The 19,105-nt window shown below is 33.7% G+C and overlaps 1 protein-coding gene across 1 annotated transcript; it reads left to right on the top strand.

Moving 5' to 3' along the window:
- Nucleotides 1–7,773: 7,773 nt before the first annotated feature.
- Nucleotides 7,774–10,757, top strand: LOC131805460 (uncharacterized). The gene is made up of 5 exons (XM_059128634.1): nucleotides 7,774–8,459; nucleotides 8,532–8,653; nucleotides 8,711–8,851; nucleotides 9,486–10,120; nucleotides 10,174–10,757. Exons 1-4 carry the CDS (start codon nucleotides 8,273–8,275, stop codon nucleotides 9,714–9,716), a joined length of 681 nt encoding a protein of 226 aa, XP_058984617.1. The 5' UTR covers nucleotides 7,774–8,272; the 3' UTR covers nucleotides 9,717–10,120; nucleotides 10,174–10,757.
- Nucleotides 10,758–19,105: the final 8,348 nt, after the last annotated feature.

Genomic DNA, 19,105 nt, shown 5'->3' with positions numbered 1-19,105 from the left:
CGCTGGAAATGAAGTGGGGAACCTCATCTTGTAACCATTCTTGGGTGGCGCGTGCTGAGTGCGATACTGCTGAGTCCTGTTGGAATGTCCAAGGTCTGCAGCCAAAAAGGCTTTAATACACACTCCAAAATATTTTCGCGATAATATTCGGCATTTATTCTGATGCCACGGTCGATTAATACCAGCGGAGAGCGACCATCGGCTGTTATGGCGGCCCACGCCATCACCATGGCCGCTTGAGTTCTGGTGGCCAACCTAGGATGCACATATTTAGCTGACCTTTTTGGCAAGTAAAAACGATCATTTTGTTTGTTTACAAACTGCTGTACAATGAATGTTTATTTATCGGAGAAAACCAAATTCGGCAGTTCACCACTTTTGGCCCAGCGAAGCAAATATTTAGCTCTTTTCAGTCTATTTCCTTTCTGCTGCGGTTTAAGTTCTTACACTTTTTGGAATTTCAATGGCTTTACCCCTAACTTATTTTTCAATATTTGCCGAATGGAATATTGCGATATACTCAGTTCACGAGCCATTTTTCGGCCACTGCGACGCGGGTTTTGATTAAATCGCTTCTTTATTTTCGAACCATTTCTGCTGATGTTGCTGTTTTCTTGCGCCCACTTCCTTGACGTCGGACTACGTTACCAGCATCACGGTAACGAGCGATGGTACGAGACACAAACGATTTATTTATATTTAAATGCTGGAGTGCTTTAAAGATAGCCACTTGCGATTTTCCAGCCAAATATAAAAAAATCACACTATCATGCTTGAATTCCATCACGAATAACTTTCTAGAAAATTCTCTTTTGTAGATATAATGTGCTGTCACTGGAATAATTTTAACATCTGTCGGACGAGTGGCTTTGAAATGACAGCAGTTTGGAATTGGTTGCAGTTTTTTCATCTCACCGTGTATTTATATATTTGTTTTGGTAGCTTTATAAGGAAAACATGACTTTCCCTTCTTTGTACCTTGTTATTTTTCTCCACAAATAGATTAGCATTGAAAAAACAACAAGAAGTACCAAATTTCGCCGGACTGACGGTGTACACCAATTGGAAAATAAACTGGCCATGAACTCGACTCAGCTCGGCGAGATAGAAAGCTCCATATATAACAGTCTATAGCCATGACCAATATTTCGAAGTGTTACAAACTTTTTGGTCCATTCAACGTTAAAATTCCAGGGTGCTTGTACTGTATTTTCTGAGACATATAATTATTCAATAGTTTGACCGGTTGTAGGGAAGATACTTGATAGATCATATATATTTCATCTTCGCAATATTGTGATGGTCCAAACTTGAAGACAATCGGTCTCTTATTCCACATTTTATAAAAGGTATAATTATTAAAAATGTTGACCAATTTGGGGGGGGGGGGGGAGTATTAACGAGAAGGAGTAGGCGGATGTATTCTATCTTCATACATGATTTTGTGTTGTTGGAAATATTAGGATGTGCCATTTTCTTACCTGCCCTACCACTGACAAAAATATTAGGATCTACAAGTTTGCTCAAAATTGGTCGACCCTTTATTGATCGATTGGGTAAATTATGTTGACCTTTAGTGGGGTAGCTGCCAGGAGGAGTGGGTGGATATTGGCCAACATCGAACTCGATGTAAGTTTGATAATAATTTTACGATGTGTCAAGATAGGATAAAACCGGATACTCCTTTCGAGAGTTATCGTGTGCACCAACCAGTCAGACAGACAGATGGACGTACGCTATTTCGATGGGGCACGATTTCAGTATTATGAAATAAAATTTAAAGGGACCAGGAATAGCCAATGTGGTAGAACTCAACCTTTTTAGCAGCATAATTCAAAAGGCCAAAGACAACACCAAACATTTTAATTTTACTGCAGCTAGAAGAAAAAGTATGATATGTCTTTGAGTAAAAATATTAACTCCCATTAACTATAATACCCAACACAAAAATGGTAGATAAGACACATTTTCTGTAATTTAATTTTTGAACATTTGTGCTTTAATTTTCTCCGGAATCCCAAAGAAAACTTCAACATTCCTTGAATGGAGATTTGATATATGAGTATTTGCAGCGCTGTAACTAAAATTTGATGGTATCAGGCTTATGGCATGGCAAATATAGAAAATATATTCGGATTGTAGTCGCTGTGTATTCTGGATTAAGTTTTAGCGTTGATCTCAATTGTCAAGTCTTCGGACAACCTTTCAAGTTTCCGGTCCTTTAAATGTTTTTGTAGGCAGACTTCTTCTTTCGGAAATAAAACAACATTCTTCAAATGAGTTTACGAGAATATCAGTCAGTTTATTTACACTTATGTCTAGATATTCATCTATTGCGATTGGAGCTGCAGATTTCTTAAGCAGCATATTTTTTGCGGCCTGTAGTCTTCCAAAATTGTCCAATACAAGGTAAGTGTTACTGATACAAGTTAAGTGTTATCACACACCTTCTTTTTCCGCTGTAATTAATTTGTAGTCTCTAAGAATTGAAAAATGGCTAACAAATGACATCCGCTGATTTCCTGTTGCAATAAACAAATATGAATTTAATTATTTTAAACCAATTGTTAATTGTTCATTTTTGACAAACGTCATACGCCATAGAATTTGATATTTATGTGCTATAAATAAATATATTGTTTAAATTTGTTTTGAAAATATAAGATTGTTTTTTTTGCCGATTATCTCAAAAGCTGTTGGACTGCTTACTTAGCATAATCATATCACGACGAAAGGCGTGACATTTTAAACTAGAACCCGAAATCTATTGGAAATTCCATGTTCAGACATTTTGTATGATATTGAAAGTTGTATCGGTAGCATTTTTTAATTGATAAATAATTGATTAAGAAATTTTTTTGCAATGCTTTAATTTAGCAATGTTTCATATATGATCATACACATAAAGACATACATATACATATTTATACATAAAGGCAATCGAAGCGAATAGAATCTTAATGCACCAACGATATTAAAATGTTTAGATTATTATTAATAATAACATTCTACATCTTTAATGCCAATTTTTAATGCATAGTAAATCACACATCTGACTTATGTAAGCGGCACAATTTTTATTATAAGTAATGACTCCATAGTAATTTCAAAATAGAAATAAATATCCATGCAAAAATTATAATTAATGTTCACCTACCGTGGGTTTTAGATATTTTGAAAAGCCTGATCTTATTTTCAGCCATTGACTGAAAAATGGCCAAGACCTCGAAAATATCTTAAATCATATGATGCTGATACCAAACTATGATATTTTTTTTGCAAGGATGGTTTCTTGGCATATTATTGCCATCATTTGCGAAATTAGTATTATAAATATTGTTAGAATTTAAAATATACTTGAAATCGGGTTGTACCCATGGTACAATGATATCAAGGTAGGGCTATGATACCATATGATTTTAATTTTTTTATTTTCTTGGCTTAATATGTCATCTTTATTTGTTTATGTATGTGTTTTCTTTTCAATAACAAAAAAATTGTTCAGAAAATATTCAAATTCGGGTGTTTTCAAAATGTTTATTTCAACGTATGCATTGACCCCCTATGTAAAAAGAACCCCAAAAGTCAAAGAGAATTAACATTGACCTTGAACTTGAAAATGCAAAGTCATACAAAAGAACAATGTAATGGTAAGGAGAGAAAGATGATAAAAATGTTGTTGCTGTAATCAACCGCTATCACAAAGATCTCTCGGTACTAATCTCACTCTCTTTAGTACCACAACAATGAGTCAGTAAAGCAAATAAGATGTTTTTTTTTGGGTTGGACGAAAAATAAAGGAGAACGTAACAAGGGAGTGTTGAGTTGTGTGTTGGATGAAAAAAGAAAAAGATTGGATAGCTTGAAATGGAAAGAAGTGTGGATCGCGGAGATTACAAGGTGCTGTTTAGTGGTGTGCTTGGAAGTTTCACCATTTCGCGACCGTCTCGCTCCAACGCTAGGAAGTTCCGTCGCCCATGACTAGAAGTCCGTCCAACAAGTACTTCTGCAATCACCCGGAATTTACCAGCTTTGGTCTCTTTCATCACTTACCTTCCTCTGCTGCCGTCCTAATACCTCTAGCCTCCGATTCTACCAATACTTCTCAATTGCTGCACTCTCGAGTATTCCCATCACCTTTTATAAACAAAAACTGCTCAATAACACCAATAAAAAAAACCTCTCGGGAACCAAATTTCACATAATTAAAAAAAAGCATTTCTGTCTGTAAAAGCTTACTTAATTATTCAATAAAGGCAATTTTAGTTACAATATCATTGTACCATGGTTGTACCTTTATCTGGGGGTTATGACCCATATCTTGACCTGCAAAATCGATTGAAGGTATCTTGAAAATTAGGAAGCATTTCTGGAAGGATATAAATCCTTTTCTTACTTACAACCGTTATATTCGGCATTTCGCCGATTGCAGTCTAAATGAATTTTGCATTTTGAATTCTCATTGGAGAGATTATTGTCATATGAAAGAAGTAGGCCCACGTTTTGAAATGAACCCATAAGGCTTTGGCGGTCAATTTTGTTTGTTTAAATCTGTTCGCATCTTCCAGCTGAATCACGATGTAGGTCCTGGAGTTGAAAGCTAGATGTCAATTTTAGACATGAAAGATCGACATTTAACATTGTACTGCGCACTCATTTTAAAAAAAGACTTGTTCACTGATTTTTTATAGCAAATGTCTAAAAGTCCTTACGAAGTTTGTCAACAGAACGTACTATAATTTTGAAATTCGATCCCATTGAAATTTTTTCTCGATTTTTCCCAATTTTAAAATTTTTGCAATTAGGTAGTCTTTTTTAATTTATTAGTGATTTTTAAAAAGTAATTATCCTTTGACCTTTATGTGACCGCGTAAAATTATTTCGACATCATCTATTCAGTTTTGTCACCACATTATTCGGTACTACATTCTATGTAGCCCGTCTGCAAATTCAATTCTCAAGAAATCGAGACAATTAAACAAAGGTTATTGAATTAAAAAATCTGTTCGTACCAATTAAAAATTAATTTTTTTTGTTCATAGTTTATCCTCTTCTGAAATGATTTTATTCAGATAGTTTCACTTACACAATAAATACATAAAATCTATAAATACCAGTTTTGTCCGATGCCGCTTTTAACACCCTAAAAAGAGTACGCATTATATTAGAATTCAAAAAAAAAAAAAAAAAAAAAAAAAAAAAAAAAAAAAAAACACTACAAATGTACATTCAAAAATAGTAAGTCAAAATGAAAGTTATCATGCAAAATAAAACATTATTATTGTACATTTCAAAAGTCAAAATGAAAACGTTTAAATTTCACATTTTTACGCGAATTTTTTGGATATTATCCTTTTCCGCTAAGAGACAATTCCGAATTTGTCTGAATCGTTAAAATCAGAGCAGTTCTTGAGTAATAAGCGTAGTAACTAACACAAATTTCTTTTATATATATAGATTAATGAAATTACTTATGAAATGATTTATGATTTACATTTTTTAAATTTTATTGAATGAAAGCAAACAAGTAAATAAGCAGTAAGTTCGGCCGGGCCGAACTTTGAATACCCTCCACCATTTGGAACGAATTAGAAAATTTTCAAAAAAATAAAATCCATTGAAAATTCAGTTGAAATCTTTAAAATACCTAATATTGGAAGGTGCCGATATATGGGGGGATATACGCTATTGTCGACCTATATAGACAAATCTATGTCTGGGGGTAAAGTACTCACAAGGAACTCCTTGTGTGGATTTTCAAATAATTCCATTGGGAAATGTGGCGGAAATCATCAAAATACCGAATATCAGAAAGTACCGTTATAAGGGGGATATACGATATCGTGGACCTATATAGACAACTCTTTTTCAGGGAGTGAAATACTCATAAGAGACTCCTTGTGTGGAATTTCAGACAATTCCGTTGAAAAATGTGGCTAAAATCATCAAAATACCGAATATCGGGGGTACCGTTATATGGGGGCTATACGATATCGTCGACCTATATAGATAATTCTCTTTCAAGGGATGAAGTAATCACAAGTAACTCCTTGTGTGGATTTTCAGACCATTCCATTGGAAAATGTGGCTATAATCATCAAAATACCGAATATCGGGGGGTACCGTTTTATGGGGGCTATACGATATCGTCGACCTATATAGATGATTCTATTCCGAGGTATAAAGTACCTATAAGGAACTCCTTATATGGATTTTCAGACAATTTCGTTGAAAAATGTGGGTAAAATCATCAAAATACCGAATATCGGTGGGTACCGTTATATGGGGACTGTAAGATATCGTGGTCCGCCTGCAGACAAAAGAGAGATCTGTGCAAAATTTTAGCTTCCTATCTTAATTCATGTAGACTGTACCGTGATTACAACAGACGGACGGACGGACAGACGGAGAGACGGACGGGCAGGGCTAAATCGTCTTAGAATTTTACGCTGATCAAGAATATATATACTTTGTTGGGTCTAAAATGATTATTTCGATGAGTTACAAACGGAATGACGAACTTAATATACCCTCCATACTATGTATGGTGGAGGGTATAAAAATGTCGGAAATAGCACCAAATTTTAGAATAAGTTTAGATTTGTTCGGATTGGTCACCTTCGGCACGAATTATGGCCTTCAAACTGCCAATGAAACCGTCACACGCTGCCCGAATTTTGCTCTGCGGTATTTTGGCCATTTCCCGGCGAAGCGCTTGCTTGAGGTGATCGACAATTTGTTATTTTTAGTGCCAACCTTGCTCTCCAAAATATTCCAGGCACAATAGTCCAACGAATTGGTATCCGGAGATTTTGGTGGCCATTATGCGATGGAAATGGAGCGAGGAACCTCATTTTGTAACTATTCTTGGGTGGAGCGTACTGAATCCGATGATGATGAGCCCTGTTGGAATGTCCAAGGTCTGTGGCCAAAATGTTTGCATGCCCAAGGCTTTAATACACCCTCCAGAATATTTTCGCGATAATATTCGGCATTTATTCTGATGCCACTGTCGATTAATACGAGCGGCCATCACCATGACCGGCACTTGAGTTCTGGTGGCCAACCGAAGGTGCACATTTTCAGCTGACCTCTTTGGCAAGTGAACACGATCATTTTGTTTGCTTACAAACTGCTGGACAACGAATGTTTTTTCATCGGAGAAAACTAAATTCGGCAGTTCACCATTTTCGGCCAAGCGAAGCAAATCTTTTTTTTAGTTTTAAATATGAACTCGATAAAATTTGGCAAAGGTATTTCTGAGCTGTATTTGTCATATTTCTCCAAATATCGTTGTCACAGAGTGCATATTACGACTGTATGGGAAAACAATAACAAATTGTATGAAAAATATATATTTAGGAGCTAAGGTTATATCTGAACCCATTTCGATAAAATTTAATATGCTTTTTTAGGTGCAATCTGGTCGTATGTGCCAAACTCCATTCTATATTACACATTTGGTGTTCAATGAAAAGCAAATCGGACGATGATATATATGGGAACTATTTCTAAATTTTGACCGATTATGTCCAATTTGAATAGGGTTTATCCTTGTGCCAAACAATGTGAACTCGTTTCCATGTTACGAACAAATGCACACATATTGCCCAGACCACAGAGTGGTATAGGGTATACAAATATTTACAGGGAAAATACTGCAGATTATAAAAGTAAAATTTGCTTCGCATCGTGAACCAAAATAGAGAGGGAAAGTCCTCCCGCATCCAAATCAAATGTCTATATGTTATCTAAACACCAGAAATACATATATACACTGAGGGAAAAATCCCGTTGCGAAATCAAGCACGTATGTTGTCATTTTCGCAACGACCCGTTGTTATATTTTTCAACAACGGCTGTTGGTGAATTGTGCACGAACGTGCTCAAATTGACACCGAGACGTGGTCAACTTTCGGTACCAACAACAGCCGTGCTTAATTTGTCCATTTGTAATATTGGTAATTGCAGCCGATTACACACGAGTAAAAAATGACAACGGTGGTGCATGATTCACACACGGTCGTTGTCAATATGACACCGGTCGTGTATGAATTATGCACCACCACCTGCATAATGATGCACCACCGTTGTTACTTTGTACACCGACGTGCATGAATCGTACACGATCGTTGCCATTTTAGCAACTACCGTGTATGAATCATGCACCACCGTTGTCATTTTTTTACTCGTGTGCAATCGGCTGCATATTTACCATTTTTTCCGTGTTATTGAAAGAGAAAGGACGCATTGTGCAAAAAATTTATTGAAAATGAATAATAATTCGCAAGATCCTCAAAATATCATTGGTGAGTTGTTAGAAATCGATGGCAATATTGTTGTGGTTCGCGATACAAACCATTGCAGCAGTCAAGATGCGGAAAACAATGAGGACGATTATATGTTAAGGGAGTTCTTAAAAGGAATAAATATGGAGTCGCTTTTTGAACAATTAAAAGGTAAGTAAATAAAAATGAATTTTTCAGTTAATCAGTGTAATTAACAAAGAATTTTCTTTTTTGTTCTTTTAGCATCACATGTAACATTTCGCAGCTTGCAGTACTTGAAAAAAGAAGATTTAAAGGAAGCAGTGCCACCATTGGGACTGCGTGTTGAATTCAGAGAAAAGCTCTTTGCTTGGAAAAAACGAAAGGTACGTATTATTTGTTTTACAGAGTTGAACTCAGTATTAATATTGTCATAACAATAGCTCGGGATTGATGACGAAACTATGTCAGTTCCATCTAAAATAGGTGAATGGTGGAAACGCAACGAGACACCTGCAAGTACTCCTGGTACTCCCGACACTACAGGTTCGAACTGCTCAAAAGCCAAAGGAATTTTGTCAGAGGTAAGGTAAGAGTAATATTTGTGTAAGCATAGTTAATGTAGTTTTTTTATTTAATAGGGTAAGTGTACCAGTAGTCGGCACTTTTAGGATTTTCGCGTTTTTAATCGCTCACCATTCTGAGTGGAACTTTCCAATTATTACAAAGTTAATTTATTCAGATTCGAAATTGTGTATTGTTTCTGCAATAATAAATAAAGTTTTAATAACTTTTTATTAAATTTCATAAATTTGTAGTTTTATTAAAACAATGCTTTTTTGCCAGTAGTCGGCACCACTTGCCAATTGTCGGTATGGCATGTTCCAACAATCGGCATACCAATTTTTTTGTAAGAATAATTAATAATAATAATAAATTAATTCATTAAAATATAATATTTTTGTTTAGTTAAACTGATTCGACGTCTTTATTGTACTTTTCTTAAGAATATGAATTGTTGAGGACCTTCACAGACAAAAATTTAATTTTTATTAGAATAAATAATCTTTTCTTAGCGAAATTGTACACAAAGATAGCTGACGATATATTTGAAGTAAACAAAATATATTTAGTTATAATAGTTTCATTTATTTGGGCTTAAAAATAAAAAGTGCCGACTACTGGGACATGCCGAACATAGGCACACTTACCCTATAGGATCTAACGGAATTGTTAACACATACCTCGAAGGGGAAACTAGCGCTTGAATGTAGTAGCGTTAATAAGAAATTAAGTGACGAGCAAAGAGATGATATAATTAATATAATTATTGAAGATATTTTAACCAACAATGTTACTCTTTACACTCAAGACTATATGCGCATATTGGATGAAATTTGTTCCGTTTTTCCTCTTGAAAACGAAATGAGGGTAAGATTAACAATATAAACAACGTATCTGATTATGTAGTTTCTTAACTTATAATATGTCTTTATTTTTAGGATTATTATTACATTTCAAGAAAAGGAAAGAACAACGCAAGCGGAAAACTTTATGCCAAGTATAGAAACAAGAAGTCCAAAAGAATAAAGCTTTTGATTTCCGAGCCTAGCACAAGCAAAGCAGCAACTCACACATCTCCTAATTTTTGTAACAAAGATGTTCCCGAAATTGATGAATCAGTTGAAAATTCATTGAAAGCTTCCTTACTAAGAGAATGTAATGATTGGGGATCGATCTGCGAAAAATGGAAAAGATCTTTTAACATACGGCAAAGAGATATAAAAAATTTAAGTAGCCATACATTTCTCCTTGAATGGACGAAGTTGTCCGATGCAAGAGCTTCAGAATTGGTAAGTAGCCATGAGCTATTTATTTGTATATGGATACTAATGTTTCGTTTTAGGTCAACATTGATTTCGATATTATGTATCCACAGAAAGGCAATCTTCTACTTTCTAAATGGGACCAATTTAAGAAAAAAATTTACAATTATTATGGGAAAAATATTCATAACGAACATTGCAAACAACTCTTCGCAAATGTTTTGACGGCAAGCAGCATAGGTAAATTTTAATTCCTGATTTATCATAAACATTAAAAGTAATATTTATTTTATATTTCGGTTGCAGATGCTCAAGATTATATATACGCAATACTGTTGAATTCAGTTTTACCATCACCTGCTAGGTTTAAATGTGGAAACGGTAAATTACGAAAAAAAGTAACAATAGCTGATTCGCAGGAAAGTTTCGTACTGCGACTACCGACAATTAACGATTATAAAAGGCAAATTGATACAGTCACTGAAAAGTATTACAATGCTGGATTAACTATACAGCCATTTATAATTGTGGAGGGTTTGTCCGATTTCAATATAAAAGGTTTTTATGTTTTTTTTAACCACAATTTGTTAAAATTTCAATCGTTCCTCGAATGTTTAGATACATGTTTTAAAATTTTTCATGCACTTTCTTTAAAATATCCAAATGCCTGCCAAATTCCATGGATTTTATCCAAAAATATTTTTATGAAATTAATACTGTATATGATATAAAATCAGTTAATTTGACTTCACTTATTAATTTCTGCAACAATAATTAAAGTACAATTCAAAATGTATATTTGCTTTCGTTGCCGTAAGCATTTTGATAAGGCAAATCTTTTAATAGCTCATTTGAAAACAGACCATTTAATGTCCACTAAATTTTTAAAAGTACAATGCGTTCAGGACAACTGTAAGCAAACATTTACAAAATTTACGTCATTCAGAATTCATTTAGAAAAACTTCACAAGAATCACACAAAAGCTCCACCAATGGTTAAAGCCATTAATGTGCCAGTTGAAATGTCATCATCAAAAGAAAATGATTATACAAACAGTGAAACTGTTATTAACAACAATACAATAGAAAAGGATTTAAATGTTTTGAAAAAGAAAACCTTATATCTGTCTTTACAATTACATGGTCAAAGCTATATGCCTAGAAATCATGTTATAGAAATACAACATTCTGTTTCAATTCTGCTTTCATCCATTTCATGTACAATTGAAAAATATATAACTGATCATCCAAATTATGAAGACTTAAGGTACTTACTAAACTTTTGTAAAAATCCTTTCGAAGAAACTAGAACGGAATATAGACTTTTAAAAATTTTAAAAGAACTAAACTTTTATGATGATCCAAAGGTTTATGTAATTAGCAATCAAGTCTCGGAAATTGTTATCAGCGGAAATCCCAGTTTAGGTCCAAAGTTATCCAATATTTATATAATGCCACTGAAATTCATGATAAGTGCCCTTTTTAAAATTCCAAATCTCTTAGATTTGACATTAGAAAACTCCAAAAAATTCCTAAATTCACCTGTTTTACAAAATTTTACAAACGGTGAGTTATATAAAACTAAATTATTAAAATATCAGTACAATTTAGTTATTCCCTATGTCCTTTACATGGATGATTTTCAAATTAATAATCCTCTTGGAACCCATACATTTTCCATATGTGGTTGTTATATTAGCTTTCCTTCAATGCCACAGCACTTGTTGTCAAAACTTGATTATATATTAACTGCTGCGTTTATACCATCAAAGGATTTAAAAGAACGTGGAAATGAAGTTTCATTTCACAATCTTGTAGAAGAGTTAAAAATTCTAGAAGAAGGGGTTGAAATTTGTGTTCAACAAAGTGTTCAGAAGGTGCATTTTATTTTAGGTGTAATTATTGGAGATAATTTAGCAGTTAATAGTATTTTAGGCTACGTGCAATCATTTAACTCTAAAAGATTTTGCCGGGTATGTAGAAGAAAAAAGTCCCAAATGCAATTCGACGCAATTCAGCATTTAGATAGTTTAAGAAACCAAGAGAATTACAACTCAAATGTATTGGAAAATAATTTTCAAGAAACAGGTATTAAAAACAAGTGTATCTTCGAATCTTTACCAAATTTTAACGTCACTGAAAATTTTTGTTTTGATATTATGCATGACATTTTCGAGGGCATATGTGTCTACGATATGTCTAATGTAATTCTCGGGCTGATTCAAGAAAATATTGTTACGTTAGATTGTATTAACAGCAGAAAATCTTTATTCCAATTTGGAGAAATTGAAGTGGGAAATAAATCTGGACCACTAGATTTATGTAGATTGAAAAACTATAACTTAAAAATGACAGCTAGTGAAACTATGTGTTTTACTAATTTTTTACCTTTAATGGTAGGCGATTTAATTCCTTTCTCCAACGATCACTGGAAAGTTTTTATAATATTATTACAAATAATCGATTTACTTTTAAGACCAAGTTATATAGAAGACGATTTAATAAAATTGGAAGAATTAATTAGAGATCACCATTCACTTTATATAACATTATACGGTTCGTTAAAACCGAAACACCACTTTCTTGTCCACTATCCCACAGCTATCCGAAAATGTGGTCCCCTTAAATATCTCTGGAGCATGAGATTCGAAGCTAAACACAAGGAAGCAAAAGCCTATTTAGGAAATACTACATCAAGAGTAAATCCCTGTCGTTCATTATCTATTAAGTCTGGATTGAAATTTTCCAATTTTTTATTAAAACACGAAGATAACTTAGAACCAAATGTTATCATTAATACGCATACCATCGAAGATTTGGCAAAAGAGGAATATTGTTACAAAAAAAGTAAGCCAGTTTTAAATTACCAAAATTGCAAAGTGTCTGATGACATTTTTTTTAAGGGAACTAGGTATAAAAAAAACTATTATTTAGCAACAAATAATGCCGCAATTGAACTTTTCAAAATTAAACATTTAATAATTGAAAATGAAAATGTTTACATTTTATGTAACCAAGTAAAAGTTAAAAACTTTGATTACCATTTACAATCGTATGAAGTTGGTTCTCTGAATGAGGATACAATTTTTTTAATACCAATTTTAGATTTTATTACTTACCCATTTCACTTATATCCTATGAATAATGGAAAAGTTTATTTCAGATTTAAGTTAATTTAATTTGTTTCTATACATTGAATATATGTAATTCGAATTGTTTTGTTAAATCAAATATGTATTTATATTGAATTTATGTAATTGGTTTCGTTCAATAAAATACTTTTCAAAAAATGTCGTTTCTTCTACTAAGGGTATAAAATGGAAAAGGAACGGATATCAAAAAATGACCACCATTGATTTCAATCTGACAACGGGCGTTGACAATCCGACAACGGAGCGTTGACAATCTGACAACGAAGCGTTGACGATCTGACAACGAAGCGTTGACAATCTGACAACGGGGCGTGCTCGAAATGACCACGTATGTGCTCATTTCATGCACATCTGTTGTTGAAATCGTTGCCAAAATCTCGGTGTCAAAATGACAACAGCGTGCTCATTTTGACACCAAACGTGGTTGATACACTATCATACACGGATGTGGTCATTTCATACACGGATGTTGTCATTTTTTCTCTGGGTGTATTCGTTTAAGGGCCAAAGTAGTATTTCATATGAATACTAGCTGGCCCGGTCCGGTTTTAAAGCATAATAGATCACAGATCTGACTCATCTAAAAAAAAGGATTGACTGCATAGTAATTTCTAAATAGAAACAAATATTCATGGCCAAAATTATTATAGATGTTCACCTACCGTCGGTGCTACATATTTTTCTTATTTTTCAGCCATAGGCTTTAATTTGAGTGTTAAAAACCGATATGATAAAGAACGTCTATAATAGCCTCATGTGAAAACTCAGCTGAATTTTCGGTGTTTTAAAGAGCTTAGCAATATTTTCCATTAAAATGAGCTGTAATTTGGAATTTGTATTTCCACCTCATAATTGAGGGCAAAATGATTTCAGAATAGTCAAAGATATTACTCTTTTATACCCATTACCGAAAGATGGGAATTAATTTTTTTGATGATGATGGTTTCTTCTCAAATTACCAACATTTGCCGAAATTAGTATGAAAACAAGTAAGCAAAGGCTATAGTCGCGCGGGGCCGACCATGTGATACCCTACAACACCACAATATGTTACAAGCCCCTTATTGTCCAAATCCATTTTGAAGATTCCGCTTTTGAAATTATGTTATGTCCTTAACGCTCTTTTCAGACGTGTCGACTGCTTCAATTGTATGATCAGGAATTTTTTTCCGTTTTTGTTCCATTTCGGCCCCTAAATATATTGCGGACATCTTTGAAGACAATAGGCCTAGCCCTTCTGTGCCTTTTTCGTGAGGATCGGACGATAATTGCAGACTGTATATCAGGGCAAGGCAGAGAGCCTTAAAAATTTTTTGTGATTGTATGTGTTTTGAAATAACAAAATATTGCAAGTGTTTTTTGCCTCTCTTTACAGAGTGAGAAATAATTTGTTATCTTTAAATTTTCAATTTAAAATTTTCTGTTTTCAAAACAACTTTGTTGGTAAAAAATTAATATTGTGACAGACAATTCGGAGATTTATTTGTAGAATTATTTCAATTTCAGAAATTTTATATAATTGTGATGTTATTTTTATTTAATAATTTCGGACATAACATGCTAACCTTCTTAAAATAATACAGGCTGGCATACGCAAATAGTCGTAGAATTTTATGCTGATCAGAAACTCATTTCCTGCGTTGGGTTCTAAAAGACTATTTGTATGAATTACAAACAGAATGATAAACATCGCATCTTGCTATTTTTTCTAATATTGACTAAGACTGTACATGTCATTTCATAGAAATCGGGGGATATGAAAATGTCTATTAATTTAGAAGGACAATTGATTTGTCGGTCAATATGAAATAAATTCCTTATCCTAATATGTGAATCCTTTTACAAATTCTGTCAAAAATAAATCTATCAAATATATACATCTTAACAGTTGTAATTTTTATAATTTCGGAAATATTTGTTTCAAATATGTAGTAAGATATATTTATATCGTCCAATATTTCATCGACTGCTCGAACAAAACTAAATATTCTCTCAAAACCAATTTGACAGAAATTTCAAAACAATTTATTTTTCACAATTGTTGGTGAACACACAGATATCCCAAGGGATACTCTTTGCCTAGCCTTGCTGTATATAACAACCCCAACCTGTGTTGTAAGGTGAAAAATATTACAAAATATATATTTCAATACTAAGTCAAATTGAAAAAATCGCATGCGATAAAATAAATGAAAAAATAAGAAAATGTCAAAAATTCTACAAAATCCATATTAACATCATTATTAGCATCCTTTCATGCGATTTTTTTAGATTTTATTCTTTTATGCCAAGAGGCCATTCTGAATTGACAAAATTTGTCGAAATCTGTCTAGCCATTCTTGAGATATAAGCATTCTTGCTAACACCCCCTTCCTTTGTATACACACATTGTACATATTTCGCTAAATATATCCAATATAATTTAAGTGTTTGTTTTCTCTTTCGAGACGAGCTTAATGATCTGAAATTTGCAGTGAAAAGGAAAGCCAGATAGACACTATCACACACTCACCACTATGCGACGCGTTTCGCCGTTGGTTAAGCGGCTCATCAGGCATATTTGATGTGGATGATGGCTTACAAGGGCCGTTCTCTGGAAAGTAGTATATATTTCGAACTTATTGCAAATTAGCATATGCGAATTATACACTAGAAACTCTCCAGGTTCGACTCAAGTTCTATTGGCAGATCTTTTTTCACAGCAACGTTTTTGTTTTTGTAGTGATGGATTTTTTGTCCACAACAACTACATTGCTTCCAATGCATACACTTGTTTTAGTGCTGCTTTAGGAAGACGGGTTAATGGCTCTGAACGTAGAGACGGCAACTTCTAGTTGGCTGCACACAGAGGTCCGCGGTTCAAATCCCACAGCCAGGCTCGGCTGAATTTTTGAGTTTTGCCTTATTAAGGCGAAGATCATATGTTTTATGATTTAAGTGTTTGTTTTCTCTTTCGAGACGAGCTTAATGATCTGAAATTTGCAGTGAAAAGGAAAGCCAGATAGACACTATCACACACTCACCACTATGCGACGCGTTTCGCCGTTGGTTAAGCGGCTCATCAGGCATATTTGATGTGGATGATGGCTTACAAGGGCCGTTCTCTGGAAAGTAGTATATATTTCGAACTTATTGCAAATTAGCATATGCGAATTATACACTAGAAACTCTCCAGGTTCGACTCAAGTTCTATTGGCAGATCTTTTTTCACAGCAACGTTTTTGTTTTTGTAGTGATGGATTTTTTGTCCACAACAACTACATTGCTTCCAATGCATACACTTGTTTTAGTGCTGCTTTAGGAAGACGGGTTAATGGCTCTGAACGTAGAGACGGCAACTTCTAGTTGGCTGCACACAGAGGTCCGCGGTTCAAGTCCCACAGCCAGGCTCGGCTGAATTTTTGAGTTTTGCCTTATTAAGGCGAAGATCATATGTTTTATGATTTAAGTGTTTGTTTTCTCTTTCGAGACGAGCTTAATGATCTGAAATTTGCAGTGAAAATATATATATATATATAATATATTTTATATATAATATATTTAATATCGGCGTCTACATAACGGTCAGAATTGACCTGTTCGTCTATTTGTGATTTCGCCGATATTAAAAATATTCGCGGTTTAATGAAAAATGTGACTTTTATTTAATACAAATGTTATGGTCTATTTCACCAAATAAATATTACCCGATCACCATCAAAATTGGAAGACTTCTGCCCAGTCCTGAGCTGTAGCCCCATGCTAACTTCCGTGTCGATTGGTCCATAATTGCGACCTGTAGAGCAGCTCTAAAATCAAGAAATTTTTCAGTTTTTGGTCCATTTCAACCCAAATATTATGCGATCATCTCCAAAAGAAATACAGTTCTATTCTGACCTTAACCCCACCTCCATTTTTAGTTTCGTGAGGATCGGGCCATAATTGCGACCTGTAGAGTGATTACAAATTAACATGGACAGACGGACTATTTTAGTCCAAACCACAAGTCGTAGAGGAATCCGTTTGAAATCTTGTATTGGAAAAAAATGTTTTAAGGTGTATTAAATGGTATCTTAACTAACTGATTATATTATATACTGTATTTTTGTTAACGGTCATGAGAGCAGATTATATAGCTGTCGGTAATCCGACTGCTGGGTCCTAACTGGCTGTACCCTCTACATATTAGGATACACAGATTATATAGTTTCATACGTTCAAAAATGTGACTCTTGGAAATAACAGTTTAAGGAAATTTGCCGTCCCGGATGCCAAGAACTATAACTCTCATTTGACGCAATCTTGAAACATAGTTGTACTTCAGGATTATCTGTTTAATCTGTCCAAATTTAATTTCGATATCTCGAAAACTCTTTGCTCATTATCCTGGATTCTTATATTTATTGAGTATTTATTCTTATATCCAAAGAACAATTTTGCTAAGATTTACGACTGCTACTTTTGGTTCTCAGGCATAAATTCCATGGCAGTTAATCAAACTTGATTGAGTTATATCTCCCATACATTTATTCTTATCCGAAATTATTAAGATATCATAATTACGTCACATCGAAGCTACTTCATGCATTCGGTATCGATAAGTTCTCGGGCAACTTTGATCCGCTGCTTCCTTTTTTTCAATCGCTTAAATCTTACTTGCCTGAACCGATAATAAAACAATACTGTTCCACGCTGAGGAACGCCGTACAATTTATAAAACTCAGAAAACTCCGAAAAAAAAAAATTCTATGTAAAATTGATTGATCTGCTTTGGCGTTTTCAACAAATACCTTTCATCAAATCCGAAAACAAAATCAGCAATCATAAATTCGTTTTGTGTTTTCATATTTGCCGCATCATCTTCTTGTTGAGATATAAACTAATGAAATTGTTTGCAAAAACATTGGGGTAAAGCAAATACAAAAATATAGCTCCAGGGGATTAAATGGCAATTTTATAGATAATAATGGTATATTATTATATATATTAAAATTATTAATAAAATTAATAATAATTCAATATTGATACTGTGTTCCAATTTCTAAAAAAACAAACGGAACAGTGTTTTCTGTTGTATTTGTTGAAATATTACAATTTTAATTTTGAATAGTTTATTTCATTTGAATATTAATTTATATTAATTTGTTTTTTTTTTTAACTTTACAAGCCCGAAAAGCCGTTATAGGGATCTACTATATTGCACAATATACTCTTTTCCAAAAGGTTTTGTAAGTATTGTTCTGTATGAATGTATTATCAATATTAGAGGCGATATTACGGAATTTATTCCTAACCAATTTTTTTAACCGGCAATAGACTCAATATAAGGATCTTTTGGCCCACTTCTTGTACTTTCCCCACAAAAGGTTGAGCTTTTGCTTAACAATTATTCCCATAAAATCGGAATCAAACGTTCGCTTTTCTTTTAATTTGCATTCCATTATATGTATCAGAGTAAGATGAAGTTGATTACCTCGGTCCACCATATCTGGTACCTCATCCAACATTTTCGAAAATACCCATAAATATAGTCCAAATCTGTCACCTTGTAATATTTATATAAGACTTAGGTCAGATTCGAAATGGACAATATTTGCAAACTTCTTCGGAACCTAAAGAAAAGTCGAAAAAAATTAAATCGGACTATGATATATGTGGGAGCAATATCTTAATTTGGACCGATTCTAACCAATATATATGGAGGCCCTTAGGAAAAACAAAGAATTTGTAGAAAAATTCAAGTCAATCGGACAATATATGCGGCCGTACATCCTCGACTCAGAAGTTGATTCTATGAGGATCTTCAGAAGTACTTATGGGTCTATCTAGTTTCTTTCCCCATGTTAAGTTAGACAGGCCGAATGGAAGAAACTTGCAAATT

Source organism: Musca domestica, unplaced genomic scaffold (assembly GCF_030504385.1).
Source record: "Musca domestica strain aabys unplaced genomic scaffold, Musca_domestica.polishedcontigs.V.1.1 56, whole genome shotgun sequence".
Taxonomy (NCBI): Eukaryota; Metazoa; Arthropoda; class Insecta; order Diptera; family Muscidae; genus Musca; species Musca domestica.
This window is presented reverse-complemented; position numbering and strand designations above follow the sequence as displayed.

Coding starts and splice junctions, on each gene's coding strand:
- LOC131805460 (XM_059128634.1), top strand. CDS start 8,273: ATGAATAATAATTCGCAAGATCCTCAAAATATCATTGGTGAGTTGTTA. Junction 8,654..8,710: donor TTGCTTGGAAAAAACGAAAG/GTACGTATTATT, acceptor TCATAACAATAG/CTCGGGATTGATGACGAAAC. Junction 8,852..9,485: donor CCAAAGGAATTTTGTCAGAG/GTAAGGTAAGAG, acceptor CTTACCCTATAG/GATCTAACGGAATTGTTAAC.